The following is a 17,064-nucleotide window of genomic DNA, read 5'->3' as shown; positions in this document are numbered from 1 at the left end:
TCTGTCCTTTCTCACCTTTTTTTTTTGTAATTTTTCCTCTGGTGCAACACCTGTCACTTACGCTCTATTCTGCTGCCAAAACAAATTAGACACTTGGGTTTTTTACCTTGTGTCACAAGCACGGTCCTCACTGCTGTTGCACTGTGATGGAGCAGAAGATCCAGATTGCACTTTGCTAGCATGGGAGATGGCGACACAGCTCTGAACGTAGGCATACTTGAGGACTACTGCATTGTCTTTCATTCAAAGTCCGTTTAAATATGACTTGTATATACCATGAGTAATGTGCATGTTACAGTTCTGATAATTCAGTTTTGTTGTTAATCAGATATCTGAGGCCTACTGCTGTGCTCCTTTACAGTCATCACTGAATTTTGAGAAACATTCTGAAAATTTTTCGTGGACAGAGAATCGTTATGAATCAAATCGCAGAAGACATAATTCTTCAGATGGGTTTGATTCTAACATTGGACGGCCTAATGGAGGTATAATTTAGCTTTCATGGAACATTCTGAATATGGTTACATCATTGCTTTGTTCACTCTAGCTGGGAAAAAAGTCTGATGATAGTAGCTCTCCTATGCTAAATTCTTATTCTGTAGTAAAATAGACGTAATGGAAAGACTGATCATCTGGAAGAGGATGTGATGGGTTGGTTAAAGTAGTGTTAATTCCAGGTGTATTTCTCTCAAGAAGAATAAGAGTGTCAAGTTAATATTCTAGCCAACAACATAAAAAAGCAGCAAGAAAAGGAGGTTGACCTGTCTTAATGTTGGACTACTGACCTCTTTCCCTGGCACTGTTTTGTAAGATTCTTCCCTGATGCTTATATGAATGAAAACTTAGGTTTACAATGCTACCACATTGCAGAGTGTAGAGCTGCTGATGTAACTTCTCTAACAATTTTGCAAAAGTAGAATATTCTTTTAAATTTGTTTGTAATTACGTGTCTCTAAAATTTAAAAACCTAAGGGCATTTTGGGAGAAAAGAGAAGAATGGTTGGCGTTCACAAGGCAGAAATGGTACAGAAAATATAAACCATCGTGGGGGATACCATGGTGGAGGTTCCCGTGTCCGTACCAGCACTTTCCACAGTGGAAAAGGCCAAGGACTGCATGAAAGCAATGTACCTGATAATGAAGCTGGGAAAAAGGAAGACAAAGAAGTACCCAAACAGTTTGAGGCTGAGGATTTTGTAAGTCAATTGTAATTATAATAAACAAGGTTTCATTGTTTCTGCAAGTGCCATTTTGTCCATTACAAGCTACTTCATGAGATTTCACCAGTTTCAGATCATCATATGAGGGATCACCCTTACCATAGGTAAGAGGGTGTTAGTCATTTCTCCACTAACTTTTTTCTCCTTTTATATCCGGTTTTTGTCATTATATGTTTATTATTGTCACTTAAGTGTTTAAGTGAAACCACAATTGGGTTCCAGTCTACTATGATATGTGTATGTATTAAATTCTACAAAGTTACCTTACCTGGTAACCTGAAGTACTAACAAAGTGATCTTTCTGCCAGTGGCCCTTTGAGATCCCATGCTTCAACCTAGAATTGTAGGATGTAAGAGGAAGAGTGAGCTTCCTCTTCGAAGAACCATACATCACTGTTTTTTTGCTTTCTCTGGACAGTTCATGTAATGGTATTGACTGCTGCCTGAGATGTTTTATTGGAGAAGAGAAACAAGTGAGCATTGACCCATTTGGGTCACAGGGGGAAGTGTCTAGTCTGTCTCCATTTAAAAGTCTTTGACAGCAGAGGTCATACTGCCAATATTATTATGTTTCTTTATTTCATTGATGCCAGAATTCAAGACATATTTTTTTAATAATGATAAAACTTTCTTTCAGCCATCTTTGAACCCTGAATATGAGAGGGAAGTAAACCAGAATAAATCTTTAGCTGCAGGTGTGTGGGGTGAGTATTTTTGATGTTTTTAAATGTAAAATGAAGTTGTTTTATTTGAAACATAGGAATCTTTTTTTTAGAATTATAAAGGTATAGATTTAAATTGTAAAGCTATAGATTGAAATTGAGGAAACTTCAATGTTATTACAATATAAGTATCTTCTTGTTAAAGAGGCAACGCTACTATTGGAATATCCATCTGTTGGTCTGTAGATGCAGCCACAACTAGGATTCTTTCCCAGAAAAAGTATAGTCTTTTTTGTAAAGATATCAAGGATCTATCTTCACCTTTATTTTCAAGAGGTAATGCAATAAACGTGGGTCACCTAAACTAGTGCTGTGATTGCTAGCTGAAGGCTTCATAAAAGAATGCTCCTGACTGATTAGAGCAGTTGGAAGAGTTTGGAGAGAAATCTAGGAGGGCTGGGAAGAACAGGTTAGCTTGCAGGGGTTTAAGGTCTCTTCCTGCAAGCAAATGTCTTAAGCTGTTGGTTGTGTTTGTGAATTAATTGTAACAAATGCAGTCCTGAGGGTGAGCCTTGAACTGAACTTGAATCTGTGAGTCTGGGATTGTTTTCTCATCTCTCCATGATTAAATTTGGCTACCACGTTACAATTCTGTGGGCTTTATGTAGTCAATTGTTCACCCTTAAGAAGGTGGCAGCTTAGACTGCACAAGTGTTAAAGTAATAAACTTAGTCAAAATAAGAACTTTTCCCTTTCTGAAGAAGGAATTTTAGTTAAACAGAAAAGCTACTACTTAAACTGTTGCTAATACTGAGATCTGAAGCTTGTTGCTCATTTTAAATGGTACTTTTACTTTGCTGATTTTTCTTCTCATACTTCCCCAGTATGTTTTGCACTCTTATGTAACACTAGGCCAACCCCTGTGGAGTAATTACTAAATTGGCTAAAAATACAAAAGTACAGCATTGTTCACACATTAAGGAAAAGTATAAAATCAAGAGGCTTCGGAGGTAGAAAACAGCTGCAGCTGGCATGAAGAATACAACATCTGTGGTTCCCTGATAAGGATGCTCGTGAAGCTACATGAGGTGCGGGGCTGGATGCAATTATTCCACGGCTTTACCTCATGATGTATAGCAGATATGGGAATGGGATGATACCATGAAACAGATGAGCTGCCAATTAGCTGCCTGCTCGGTACTCAGAGCCAACACTTTGTCAAATTTTGATGAAATGCTGTCCTTTGTGTGAACTTTGCTCATTATAATGTCATTATAATACCAAAACACACCTCCATCCTGAAGGCTACCCGCCTTCAAGGTGCGACCACTCCTTCTTGAGTCTGTGCCCTGAATTTCTCGTAAACTATACCTTAATTGTGAAGCGAGAGAATTTTACACCAATCGTAATAAAAGTACGTATGACTAAAGTCACTCAAACTCCACCTTGAAGATAACAAATAGTATAAAAATAGCCCAAGAGAGGGGGGATGCCCAGGGAAGACACCATCTCAAAGAACTACATCACTGACTTCCGGGACCAGTCAATGGGCTGAGCCTTTCTTCCCCCCCATAGGGACGTCTTTGGGTAAGACTTAGATATACTGAGTGCTTTCTTGGGAAACGTAGAAATTTCTTTAGAGAATCTCTTTCCTACATTTATAGCCAGGCTGTATCGTTTATAACTTTGTTGCGTGTTTTGTATATGTAACAATACTTTCACTTGCACGTGCTTTGCAGGCAGTGTATTTATCACCAGCAATCCTAAGAACCTGTATACCTGTTGTTTAAATAAACCGCACTGTTTAAGTAGCTAGTTGTTCTGGTTACTCACTGAACATGACCAAAGACTCGAGAATGGCCGTGCTGGTTCATGAGCACGACTAGACTGAAGGCGCAGTCCACTATTAGTGTATCCAAATCGTAACAGTTTAATACATATTAAACACGATTGGACTGATAGTGCTGAATTGGGCATCACTCAGAATTTAAACCTAGCCGCACCTAGCCTCCCACCTCGGTGAGGAGTGTTAGAACGCAAGGGGGTTTATCTTCTGCCAAAAACGCTTTGCCCCTTTCACGCAACAACCCCTCAATATAAATATCTAATTACTAAGAACTTGTGCAGGAGCCTAAACAATTGGACTGCTTTCCTGTATTGTGTGTTTAGTAGCTTTCATGTGAAAGTCAAGAAATAAAGTTATCTTTCAATAAAAAAGCAACAATAACTTCTTTATTTCCTAAACAAGTTGGGAAAAATACATAGCAATTTGAGTATTTTACAACCTCTGCAGTACTCTGGCTGTGGCTGCTGAGTTTGTTCTGAAGGATGGGAAGCTTTTCAGGCTTTTAGGATATCACTTTTCACAGAGGAAGGAACAGTTCTGTTAGCTGCATGAAATCATAGAATGGTTTGGTTTGAAAGGGTCCTTTAAAGATCATCAAGTCCAACCTGTAGGCTACAGTGCAGTGGCTTGTTACAGCTTGGTATCTTACTTTAGTACAGCTCTGCTATTGAAAACCTTGTTTTGTAATTGAAAAACTGAAATTAAGGCTATTACTATTCCCTTTTAAAGTAAACAATATTCAGGACAGGAGGACTGTTACCATCCTCTTCTAATGCCTGTTAAAAATGTATGCTTCTGTTCAGGTTCTGTTTTACCTTGTGTATATGTGATGGGAGCATGCAAGTATTATAAAAAGTTTTTTCATAAAGTTTAATGAGAGCTGAGTATACAGTTACCATGAACGTTTTGTAACATTGTAGCTTTGTAAACAGAGCTAAAGTCACTTATCCTTTTAAGAAAGGGGTGTTTTTAAATATAGGATATGATGACTCTGCCCATGAAGTAGAAATGCTTGCAGGGAGAGGAGATAATCTTGGAAAAGGCTGTTAATTCAGTATTGGAATGCATGTGCAAAAAAATAATGAAAGTATTTTTTTTACTTTTTGACAATTTTAGAACTGCTTTCAATAGGTGTTCTTTAAAACTGTTCAATGTCATTTACTTAGTATATCAGCTGACTGTATGTCTCTAAATTAGTGCTCTCTTGAACATGGAAATGTTGTAAGCTTCAAATCTGTTATGCCCATCTGAAGCATGGAGATAGTGAAACTGATCATTGCTGCGGTCTACAGTAGTGCACATCTCTTGGCTTATGTTTTTAGAGCCTCAATGTGGAGCATTTGGCTCTAAACTGAGCTGTTAATAAGTACATAAGTAATTATTCTTTTAGTAACCTTAAAGGGAAATATGAAAACCATAATCTTTTTTGAAGATTAGGTAACTATCAACAACTAATAGTATTTGGATTTTTGATTTGCAAACAAGCACTGTGTAGCTAGCTTCTGTAAAATTGCCAAGTGAAATATTTTACAAATGGTGGTTGTAGAAAATGGAACAGAACCTGTGTTTATCCAGGTTTGTACAATGTGTTATTTGTGGAACTTAAACTGGCATAAATCAGGAACTTAGTCTAGTATGCTTTGGACCACGTGGCTGTCCAGTACCTTCTGAGCTAGAAATTTAAGATTGTATGCACATGAGCACATATATATATAAACACTTTTTTTTTTTTTCCCCAGAGTACCCTTTGAATCCTAAATCTAGATCTCCGAGGATGTTGGTCATTAAAAAGGGCAGTACAAAAGAACTGCAGATATCTGGATTCCCAGTAGTAGGAAGTCTTCATTCACAGCCAGTAAGGAATGGAACTGGCACAAGCGTTTATAAAGGATTAGTCCCTAAACCTGTCACTCCACCTGCAAAGGTGAGTCTTGGATACCAGCAGTATGAACAACATGCTGAGAAAAATCATGCTTTAATTCTGTATGTGCTTATTTCACCCTTGAGAGTACTGTTCCTAGAGTATTATGCTTTCAGCTCTTTGAGTACAGCATACCCCAAAAGTGAATGGAAACAGCTTTTTCTCATTTTTCTTTTTAAACTATACTGTAATTGGATCTCTCTTTGTTTCTTATTTACCTTTTCTGAGAAGTGCAACAGCTGTTCAAGTAAGGGTGAAAAGAATGTTTTTAACTTACAGAATAGCAATGCCTTTTGTATATATGATTTTAACAGAAAAATATATACTCAGTGGAGAGATATAGTTGGCATAAAAATACCTTCGCATTTTATCTCGGTTATTGATAGAGATGATGTTGCAACCTATTAGTGTCATTCTGGTACCTTTCCAAATGCAATTTTCCATGTTCATGTCTTGATTTTTGTTTCAGGATTTTTTTCTGCGCTCTTGAGAGCATGTGGTGGAGCAATTCGTAACTCTCTAACATTCTACGTTAAAAACAATACTTTCAGCTGTTGAAGACTCATATTTTTATTCTTAATACCACAAACATGAGGTTCTTCATTGCTTTGAAATTTTAATATTTATATAAAAAGTGTAAACTGTATTTGTGAGCAGATGAATTGCTCGTATGCTCATAAACAGTCTCTTTTCCACAAGAAAAGAGGTGTTTCCATTAAATGGTGGTCATAGTTATGATTTGCTTTTGCTTAATCATTTTTCTGAAGACTCCTGAAAATAATGCTATTGTAGTTAATGACTCTTTAAATTTTTGTTAAAATTCTTGTTTAGCCTACACAGTGGAAAAGCCAAGCAAAAGAAAATAAACTTGGGAATCCATTTTCTCATGAATCTGCATATGGTGTTGGCAATTTCAGTCCTTTCAAATCAACTGCCAAGGCGTTTACTGTATCACAAAATTCAGTGAAAGAGGTAAAGCAAAGTCTGTAGTTCTTATCAAATCTATAAAATGTTTAATTTGGTTAGATGATACTTTTATGCAGAATTCTATTACATAAGTTTTTTTGGAAGTCAGTGTGTGAGAAATATGGAGGCACATCACTGGCCTTTAAGTAGTGCACAGTTTGCTTTGTAGGTTTGCTCTGGAGTAAAAATGTTGCATTAGGAAGTAGAGCCTGATAGGTTCAAACTTCAAAACTGCTAATGTTATGGTATACTTCAGAAGGTCCACTGTTCATTAGCAGTGCTCTGTAAACCAGCATCTCTGGGTTTACATGTAAGAACTACATATACTGAAATACAACTGTCTTCCCTCTGCTTTTGACTGTGGATAAATGCGAAACCTGAAACTATGGGTGCCAGGGAGTCCTTTTGTCTTTCATTCAAAGTTTTCTACATGAATAAACTTCTAACATTCTATCTTTTTCTGACTCCCTACATTAGTGTAACAGGTCAAATTCTTCGTCCCCTGTTGACAAAGTTGGTCAGCCTCGTTTAACAAAATTGACAAGAATGCGGACTGATAAGAAGAGTGAATTTTTGAAAGCATTAAAACAAGATAGAGTGGAAGAGGAACATGAAGATGAGAATCATGCTGGGCAAGAGAAGGTAGTTTTGTTCATACCTACTGTGATCCAGCTGTAGTAGTTTTCAGACGCACCATAAACTGCTTCTTATTTTGTTGTAAACAGCTGCTAAGTTATGGTCTTGGATCTCTAAATGAAGGAAAGGAATTACATTTTGATGAATTTAAAAAAGCTGTTCCAAGCACTACTGTTCCTCCAGTGCTTCTTAGCAGTAGTAGTTTCTTTTTTCCTTTCTGCATTATCTCTTCACACATGTTGATAACTGAGGTACATCTGTGTCTTTGGCAACAATAACAAGAATAAATGAAACTTAGTACACTAAACTAATCATAGAATCATAGAATTGCTTAGGTTGGACAAGACCTTTAAGATCATCGAGTCCAACTACTAACCTAACACTGCCCAGTCTACCACTAAACCATGTCCTTAAGTGCCGCATCTATGTGTCCTTTAAATACCTTCAGGGATGGTGACTCAACCACTTCTCTGGGCAGCCTGTTGACAGGCTTGACAACCCTTTCAGTGAAGACATTTTTCCTAATATCTAGTCTAAACCTCTGCTGCCACAACTTGACGCCATTTCCTCTTGTCCTATTGCCTGTTACCTGGGAGAAAAGATTGATCTATGTCTCTACAACCTCCTTTCAGGTAGTTGTAGAGAGCGATAGTCTCCTCTCAGCCTCCTTTTCTCCAAACTAAACAACCCCAGTTCCCTCAGCTGCTCCTCATAAGACTTGTGCTCTAGACCCTCACCAGCTTTGTTGCCCTTCTCTGGACATGCTCCAGCACCTCAGTGTCTTTCTTGTAGTGAGGGGCCCAAAACTGAACACAGTACTTGAGGTGCAGCCTCAGCAGTGCCAAGTAGAGAGGTATCAACCACTTCCCTAGTCCTGCTGGCCACATTATTTCTGATACAAGCCAGGATGCTGTTGGCCTTTTTGGCCACCTGGGCACACTGCTGGCTCATATTCAGCCGGCTATTGACCAACACCCCCACATCCTTTTCCACCGGACAGCTTTCTAGCCATCTTCCCCAGGCCTGTAGCGCTGCATGGGGTTGTTGTGACCCAAGTCCAGGACCCGGCACTTGGCCTTACTGAAGCTCACACCATTGGCCTTGGCCCATTGATCCAACCTGTCCAAATCCCTCTGTAGAGTCTTCCTACCCTCAAGCAGATCCTGCCCAAGTTGGTATCATCCGGAAACTTACTGAGGGTGCACTCGATCCCCTTGTCCAGGTCATTGATAAACATATTAAACACAACTGATCCCAGTAGTGAGCCCTGGGGAGCAACATTTTTGACCGGCTGCCAATTGGATTTAATTCTGTTCACCACAACTCTTTGTTACCTAGCGAAGAGTACACCTGTCCAAGCCATGAGCAGTCAGTTTCTCCAGGAGAATACTGTGGGAAATGGTGTCAAAGGCTTTACTAAATTCCAGGTAAACAACATGCACAGCTTTTCCCTCATAATTAAGTGGGTCATCATGTCATAAAAGGAGATCAGGTTTGTCAAGTAGGACCTGCCTTTCATAAACCCATGCTGACTGGGCCTGATCGTCTGGTTGTCCTGTGTGTGCTGTGTGATGGCACTCATGATGATCTGCTCCATAACCTTCCCTGGCACTGAGGTCAGACTGACAGGCCTGTAGTTCCTTGGATCCTCCTTGTGGCCCTTCATGTAGATAAGTATCACATTTGCTAACTTCCAGTCAACTGGGACCTCCCTGGTTAGCCAGGACTGCTGATGAATGATGGAAAGTGGCTTGGTGAGCACTTCCACCAGCTCCCTCAGTACCTTTGGCTGGATCCCATCTGGCCCCATGGACTAGTGTAAGGCTGAGTTTTATACTCTTGCTATTAGTTATCCTGCAAAACAATTAATCGAAAAACTTCATCCTGCTTCTCAAAGCATTTCCTTTCTAATTAGAGTGTTAGATAGCCAGGAGTTCTCTGTTCTTGGTCTAGTCATAGGAGCAATAGTTCAATTTATGCATATATAAAGAACCTGGTTTTACTTTATAATTGAGAACTTGGAGGCCTGTATTGTCTATTTATAATACGTGTCGGGTTTCTTTCAATGTGGGTTGGTTTACGCAGTGCTTGGGTGGTACCAGATAATATTTGTGTCAGTGCTACCAGCCACCAACAAGCCATAAGCATAGTTATTGTACATAGTTCTCAAATGAAAATAAGTATAGTATTATTCAGGATGAGGTGATTACAGGCCTATAATCAGCTGTAATCTCTTTAAATGAGTTGTTTAAAGTGTTTTAACAAAATGAAAAAACATCATAAATTACAAATCAGCCAGAAAAATGAGTGGTTTTGAGAAGGTTTACTTTCATTCAGAGAGGTAAAAAAGAAACAGTGCCGGTGTGCATTGCTCATAAAAGTAAGATTGATTTTGCTGACCCTGTTCTTATTTCAGGCAAAATAAAATTTGCTGTAATGGGACGTAGCTGTATGTGTGAGCTAAGAAAGTTCTGCATCTTTTCATTAGGCATCCTGTGGCTGAGCACCATGAGATGGGTATCGGGGGTAATGTTGTTCATTTGTGTTTAAGAAATACACGAAGATTTTGCTGTAAGATTAGAAAAATATTGTGAAATGCTGTCATGAGCTTCAGAATTCTGAAAATAGTACATGAACTTGGTGGGGGTTTCCATCCTGAAATTGTCTTGAGTTCATAATATCTTTGATACATATGTCAAATACATTTGGTTGTCCCATTGTACACAGCTGATTTTCAGAAGACAAGTGTATTTAAGAAAAATAAAACAAAGGCTTTTTAGTAGTGGATGTTGTAATGTCCTTGGCCAGATGTATGTAACATGTAGCCTGGAGTAGTTGTTGCCCCTTACACTAAATAAACTTGAGAACTTATGCTTTCAGACTTCTGACACACATGGGCCTGGTATTTAATTAGGGTCATTGTAAGTTCAACAGATAACCTGTTATTTCTGTTAAGTATAAAAGGCAGCTTAAATAAATTTGAATTTTAAGATATATTTGAAACTTTGTAGAAAAATGTTTGAGGCAGAGCGTGGGAGTTGCTTTCAGCATTACTTGATTAGTGGCATAACTTAAGACTTCTGTAGTATCCAGGTATTGCAATATCTTGAAGTATGAATAGAATTACCCCTAAATTAGTATAGAGGGTCTCCATGTGAACTTTATTTAAATTAAACTGAATCACAGAGTTGCAGTGCTTGCAGACATTTTCTTGTGAATGGAGTTTACTTTTAAACTTTTTGATGTGTGATTATTTTTAACAGGGTAATGAGTCCTTTAGCTTGCATAACAGCAACAGTCCTCATCATGAGAGAGATATAAACCGAAACTTTGAAAACGAAATTCCGCAGGAGAATGGCAATGCTTCAGTTACATCTCAACAGATCATTCGATCTTCAGCTTTCCCTCAGGCAGATGTTCTTTCAAGCTCACTTGAGGCAGAGCATAGGTATGTACTTTATATACTTTATATAATATAAAGAGTGTTCCTTCATGGTAAGTGAGCGTGTCACAAATTCTTACTAGTTCAGAAGTCAGAATCTTTAAACTGAGAACATATAAAATGTTTAATGACTACTGTCAAAGTTTAACTTTTAGACATTTACTAATTTAACATGAAACATACTTTGTTTCTACTAGACGTGTACTGACTTAAACTTGCTTTACTAAAGATTTGATGTATTTCCTTATAAAGAAATACAGCAAACTGTCTAGTGACTTTATCCCTCTGATTTTGATCTGCATGTCTGGGAGGAAAAATGTGTGTAATTGCTATTTGTATTAATAATACTTTAAATGATGCATCTTATGTAAAACTCCAGTGAGTTTTTCCTCATTGTTAAAGTAATTAATTATTTCTCTAACCAACTAGTTGACACAGTCGGTGATACCATGAGACAATGCACTGGAAAGGGAGACCGTAACTAGAAATAAAGGTTGAAACAGTTCTAGTATCTCATAAAAGTAACTGCAGGAGCACCTGGTAGATGAGAATGATGCTGCTGGGAAATCACAACTCGGTCTGGATATGAGCTCTGTCAGATTCTTACTGTTTATGGCAACTACAGAATTACAGTGATAGATTAGATAGATTATTTTTTTTTTTTAAGTGATAGATTGTATGTATACATTGGTCCAGAGAACTTTCCTGTGCAGGTACTACAAAAAGGAAACTTTCATGACCTCTTAACCCTCACAAGTATAAAAAACAAAATGCACCCTGCTGTGTTCCTCTTGTTTCCACCATTAGCTATGGAGACAGAAATCTTTGGCCGCTAGAGGCTGCTGGTGACGATTTTTTGACTAGAAGATGGGACTCAAATCTAAATTACCGTTTCTCAATTCAAATGATTTTGAATGGCCTTCATAGTGTTTCTGGGCAAGTGTGTGTACTATCCCAGAGAGGCTCTGTCTCCATACTGTCCCAGCCCTTTGGCTATGACCTCTGCATACATGTAGACAGATGTTATGGTAAGTCTTTTTGTGATAAATTGGACTTTGAAGTAACTAGCTTAACTCACAGGATATTTGTGTGTACCTAGTAACAGTATTGGGACATCTTGTACAAAATATATCTTGGGCTTTCCTTCTGCTGGGGAAGTTTCCAACATGCAGCCATCCTGTTGGTGTCATGTTTGCTAATCTGAAGTTTAATTATTTTACATAGTTCACGTTTTTTTAACCATTCAAGAAGTGTAGTGATGCTTTAAAGGGACAGCAGTCCTGCTAACTTTAGACAATGTTGCTTAAGAGTTAATTAGCCATTGCCCTGAATTTTATTTACATTAATAGGAGCTGTGTAACTGCTCACTTCATTGTACATAATACTGTTAACATCTTAGCTTGCTTGCATAAAACTTTCTAACACGAATTATTGTTGCCAAAAATATAACTATCCTTGTACTGCATTTGGCATTGCGTGTCTCTTTCTGTATGTCTATACAAATACACCTGTTCTCTTATAAGAGTTTTGGATTGCTTGCACTTTTTTTCTGCTGCTTCCTGAGGATTTAATTGTTCCTGGCTGTCACAGTGTCCAATTTGGTCCAAATATGACAGAGGATGTAATTTCCATTTCTGTTATTGTCCTGTTAACATTTTTTTTTTAAACAGAGTAGTGTTGTTCTCCCCTTCTATAATTCCAGACTTTTATATGGTTTCAACAACGATTGGTCACCTACAAGTTTGGCCAATGCACATCCATCATGCACACATATTTACACATATATGTAGGCAGAGCTTGAAAACATCTGTGTGTGTGTAGCAAGTTCGTTAATGTTGTCCTTTTTAATTTAAAGGTTGTTAAAGGAGATGGGCTGGCAGGAAGACAGTGAAAATGATGAAACATGCGCTCCACTAACAGAGGATGAGATGAGGGAGTTCCGAGTAATTAGTGAACAGGTAACACAAAGTTAATGTTCCATTATGAACTTGTAGTTGGCTACCCTAAATGGCTGCCTTTGAGGAGGAGCTGCAGTAATTTGGATGGTTAGGGATGTTGCCGTTTCAGTACCATTTCAGTATTGTGCTTTTGGAAGAATAGTTCCTTCAAAAAGACAGGGGATCAGTGCTTATTGTAGGTAAGACCTGTTCTCAAAATATCAAGGGAATGGTAAGGCAGTGCTTCTGAGTAACTTCAGCATTGCTGATAGTAGAATTGCACACAGAATTTCCAGTTCCAGTTTCCTTTCTCTGTTGGAAATTGAGACATGTAATTCACTAGTAACAAGGTCTGAAAAGGCAATCTAGACTTGATTTTTTTTTTCTTTTTTTTTAATTTGAGTATTGTATATACCCAGTGGGGTTAGTGAGGAGGAGCTGGAATGGAGAATCTTGTGCAATGTTAAGTCTGAAAATTTGATTTTTCCTTAAGTCTAGCCACACACATATTAATTAGAGCATTTGGAATATTAAGCTCTTAAGTGCTTGGCTTATTGACCAGCTTCTGCACTATGTGTGGAAATGCAGTAATTCCTTTCTTAATGTAGAATCAGTTGTTTCCTTTCTCTCCGGTGTCTTCAACTTCCCAGTTGCATCAGGTAGACAGATTGGGATACCCATTCTTCACCACTGCTTCTCCTCTTCTGGGCCACTCCCTTATTGCAGACCCTGTCCCTCTTAGCACAGATGTTTGCAGCACAGTGGAAAAGGGGACTGCATTACAGGAGAGACCATGTGGGAGGAGGGATCACTGGGGCAAGACATCTGAGGAAGTGTGCAAGAAGAGGGTAAGCTCTCATTGACTGCAGGAGCCTGGAAACAGGTGACTGGCCCAGAAGTGAAGGCTCTCAGGGGAGTTTTCCTTTGTGTGTATATATGAAAAGGTAGTTCTGTGGATCTGATACAGCCCAGAGATGAAGATGTAGAGAATGTTGAAATGCAACGGACTGTTGTGTTTAGCTTTTTCTTTCTCTAAATAAATTTTTTTTTCTCATTTCAGTTACAAAAAAATGGCCTTCGGAAAAATGGTATTTTGAAAAATGGCCTCATCTGTAATTTTAAATTTAGCCCCTGGAAAAACAGCACTTTTAAGTCTGCTCTGGAGAATGACGATTCTGAGACGAGTAGCAGTGATACATCAGATGATGATGATGTGTGAAGACTTCTGTAACACCTGTAGAAGCTTGTTTTGATCTGATGAAAATTTGAGGATGTGTTGTTCAAAAAAAATTTCTAATTTATGTAGTAACATACCCACTAGAGTAAGAATGATGGGACTTTCCTCTGAAGAAAGCAAGGAATGTTGTGTTGGGTGTGTTGAACATTACTGTAATTTCTTTGTTAACGAATGTTGTAGAATGAGGACTTCTGTTGACCCAGCATTGACTTTCTTCGTCAGTGAAGCATTTCTGACTAGCAATGTGACAATGTAACAAACCAGACTTTCTCATTTAATAATAAAAACAAAGAATTGTGTAATGTGTTGCAAAGCTTCTGTCGTAAAATGTCCCAAGTCTATAAGGAAAAAAAGGGCAGCTTGACACAGTGTTTTGCTTGCCAAGTCATTTCTTTCTTACAATGGAAGTCCTTGAGTCCACTTTGTACGCAAAAAGGGCAATGTAGCATGTTGGCTAAAATGAGCAAAGTGCACTAAAACTCTTTTCCTTAATTGAGCTGTTGTACTGTTCTACTTCTTTCACGCATAACTGCCCTTTAGCCATTTGTAGTGTAGTCGTCATTATTAATGGCAAAGGACCCTGCTATTTCAGTTCCAAACTTCTAGAACTAAACTTTAAATTGAAAGCTTCATGGGGTATTGCAAGAACCCAGTATTCTCACAGCGAACGCATTTCTTGTGGGTAAATAAGCACTTTGATTTTACTATTCACATGCAGAAAAATAATTACTCTGACTGTATTTGTCCACTACATGGAAACTAAACTGATTTACAGAGTATTGTCTCAGTGCATAGCATCAAGGGTATTGTTTTTAAATCTAGTAAGTTTTGTTTACATTTATATTAAATGTACTCTGGCAGCGGTGACTGTATTTCAGAATGAGGTAAAAATATTTTCATCACCAGATCTTGCTTTTATAGCAGCAGAAGTGTCTGTGCAATAAGCACCTCTTTTGCTTACTTTGTGTCAGACTTATTCTTTATGATCACATATTTAAAAACCAATATTGTATTATTTATAGTTTTATTTGCTTCATTTTAGATCTTTAAATATTTTCCACAGGGTTGCACAAACTGTGTAGCATTAATTCTTAAGCACAACTGCTCTTGGTGATGTCACATATATTTATAACGTAGCTTGTAATAATATATATATACACACACACATACATATTTATACACACATTCCCCTTCAAGATATTTTTGAATGGTACTATTTCTTAGGGTAAGTAAGTAAAAACTCTAAAGCAAAAATATTTATAAAGCTGAGATTTTGTCCATGTTTAACTTCTTTAGGAAAATACATTTTTAATAAGATAGCATCTATCAATTTTGGGCCAAAGGTGGTATGTTTGTTTCTTTTTTATTAGTTTAGAGATTTCTGTTCAAGAGGTCATTTTTTGTCATGGAACAGGCATGCAAATGTTGATGTAGTTAATGGCACAATGTATTGAAATATGCCATTTTTCTTCTCTAAGAGGATAAAAATGTCTCTCTTTTAAAGAGAAAGCTGTCATATCAATAATGAAGTCTTTGTTAGATGTATGCCTTACACACCTTTCTCCTTCCCCTCTCCTGCATTCTTTTTTTTTTTTTTTAATAACTTTTACACCCTGGTGTAGTTTATTCCCTTTTTGGTTTTCACATCATATCAAAAGGATCTTCTGTCTGTCCTAATTACTTAGTGGTATGTGAATACTCTATTTTTATTACTTAGTGAAAACTTCTTTGCCTTGGTATTTCTCAAAGTGGGATATAAACTTGTTTCCCTCTTTATTCAGTTTAGTAAAAAATGTCGCCCTGTAATTAACCCTTTGGGAAGATACTGTAATTACAGAAGAATTGTATACTAAGGGTATAGACTTGGCAAATTTACAGGTTATAATTCGTAAAATTCACTTTACAGAAAGTAGAGATAATAGTTATACTTGGTACTTCTGTTTCGCTAGTTTATAACCTGAAACTGATAATGGAAGCACTGGTTATAATGAACTGTAAGCAAAGGAGGGATTGAGCAGTTCTCTGCTTTGTAGAGTCAAACACCTTACGGCCTTTGTAACCGCTTTTCTAAGCGTGTGGCTTCTTCTCTTGCATCTGCTGCGTTGTCCATCCTGGCTCTGTACACACGGCATAATTACTCTCTACTCCTACTACAATGTGTTTGCGTTTCTGAAGTGTGGCGTGTTTGATACTGGGATTTGATGTTAGGCAGATGCATAGCCTTAACCATCTGATCCTTGTGTATTCGGTTCTTGTCCTATACAGCGATCTGTTCTGCTAGTCCAGAGACGTGCCAGAGGCCTGCACAGCCCCTAGCTTAAATCGTTATCTGCCTCCTCTCTTACTTCAGTTTGTCCTTCACTGCAGTAAGGAAGTGGGGAAGCTTTGATGTTCCCACTGAGGAACTGGATTGTTTTATGTTGTAATTACTTATGGCAAAGCTGAGTAGTGTGTTGGTCCTCTTGCCAAATTAAGAAACGCTTTCTTTAGTCTCTCACTAAGGAACTTTGTTTTCAGTTGAGTTTTTGATTGTTATTTTCCTGGGAAATGTCACTTGAAACAAAGTCTGGGTTTTGTATTTTACTTTCGTAAAATGTACAAAAGCATTCTTTTGTGCTGTTCCCCTCCCTTTTGTTCAGTGCTTGAGGATGTAAAGCAGAATGAAATCTGATTCTCGAGTATGTAACGATGCAGCTTTTTCCCTGTTTGCCTTCGTTCCTTTCCCAGGGCAATTTTAGTAGTTCATCAGCCTTTCTCTTCTGTCGTACATAAACCACAGTCCATTCCCAGGATACATCCTCTCTTGTTTTTCTGCTTGAGCAGATTAAACACCAGCAAGGAAGTCTGCCTTAAAGGCTCAAGAAGTTGGTGGACTAAGTTTGCCCGTTCTCTTAGTAGGTTCTAGCAAGCTTTGGATGTTAATGAATGTCTGATGGAGATAGTGTGTCACTGTTGGACTGGAAGAGCTTGACTTCAGTAACAGTAATCGCTGATTGCTGGGTGCAGATGTGGCACTGCTGCGTGATTTGCAGTCACTGCCATTTCTCCTCTTCGTGCTGTCTTTATTGGCAGAGACCTGTGTCTTCCTGGTTTCACTTCCCATCCTTCAAAAGGGAAGGTGAGTGATGAGTCACCCACTGATTTTCCGATCTGTTGGTGATGGGGGATGTGCCCTCTGTGTCTGCTGCTGGTATGGA

At 38.1% G+C, this 17,064-nt stretch overlaps 1 protein-coding gene across 11 annotated transcripts in view; it reads left to right on the top strand.

The window, feature by feature from the left end:
• GPBP1 (GC-rich promoter binding protein 1) overlaps positions 1-14,169 on the top strand; it is a 36,578-nt gene extending 22,409 nt beyond the window's left edge. For 3 of the 11 annotated variants that reach the window (XM_054184818.1, XM_054184820.1, XM_054184819.1), the window contains 9 exons: positions 329-485; positions 973-1,196; positions 1,858-1,924; positions 5,468-5,652; positions 6,481-6,621; positions 7,093-7,257; positions 10,515-10,699; positions 12,549-12,651; positions 13,691-14,169. In XM_054184818.1, coding sequence (XP_054040793.1) covers positions 329-485; positions 973-1,196; positions 1,858-1,924; positions 5,468-5,652; positions 6,481-6,621; positions 7,093-7,257; positions 10,515-10,699; positions 12,549-12,651; positions 13,691-13,849 — 1,386 coding nt within the window. In that variant the 3' untranslated portion in view covers positions 13,850-14,169. Of the gene's footprint in view, positions 1-328; positions 486-972; positions 1,197-1,857; positions 1,925-2,073; positions 2,219-5,467; positions 5,653-6,480; positions 6,622-7,092; positions 7,258-10,514; positions 10,700-11,500; positions 11,722-12,548; positions 12,652-13,372; positions 13,482-13,690 lie in introns of those variants that run through there. The other 8 variants (XM_054184821.1, XM_054184824.1, XM_054184822.1 and 5 more) reach the window with 8 other exon arrangements.
• The last annotated feature ends 2,895 nt before the right edge of the window (positions 14,170-17,064 follow it).

The sequence above is a fragment of the Rissa tridactyla genome, chromosome Z (genome assembly GCF_028500815.1).
Source record: "Rissa tridactyla isolate bRisTri1 chromosome Z, bRisTri1.patW.cur.20221130, whole genome shotgun sequence".
NCBI lineage: Eukaryota > Metazoa > Chordata > Aves > Charadriiformes > Laridae > Rissa > Rissa tridactyla.
This window is presented reverse-complemented; position numbering and strand designations above follow the sequence as displayed.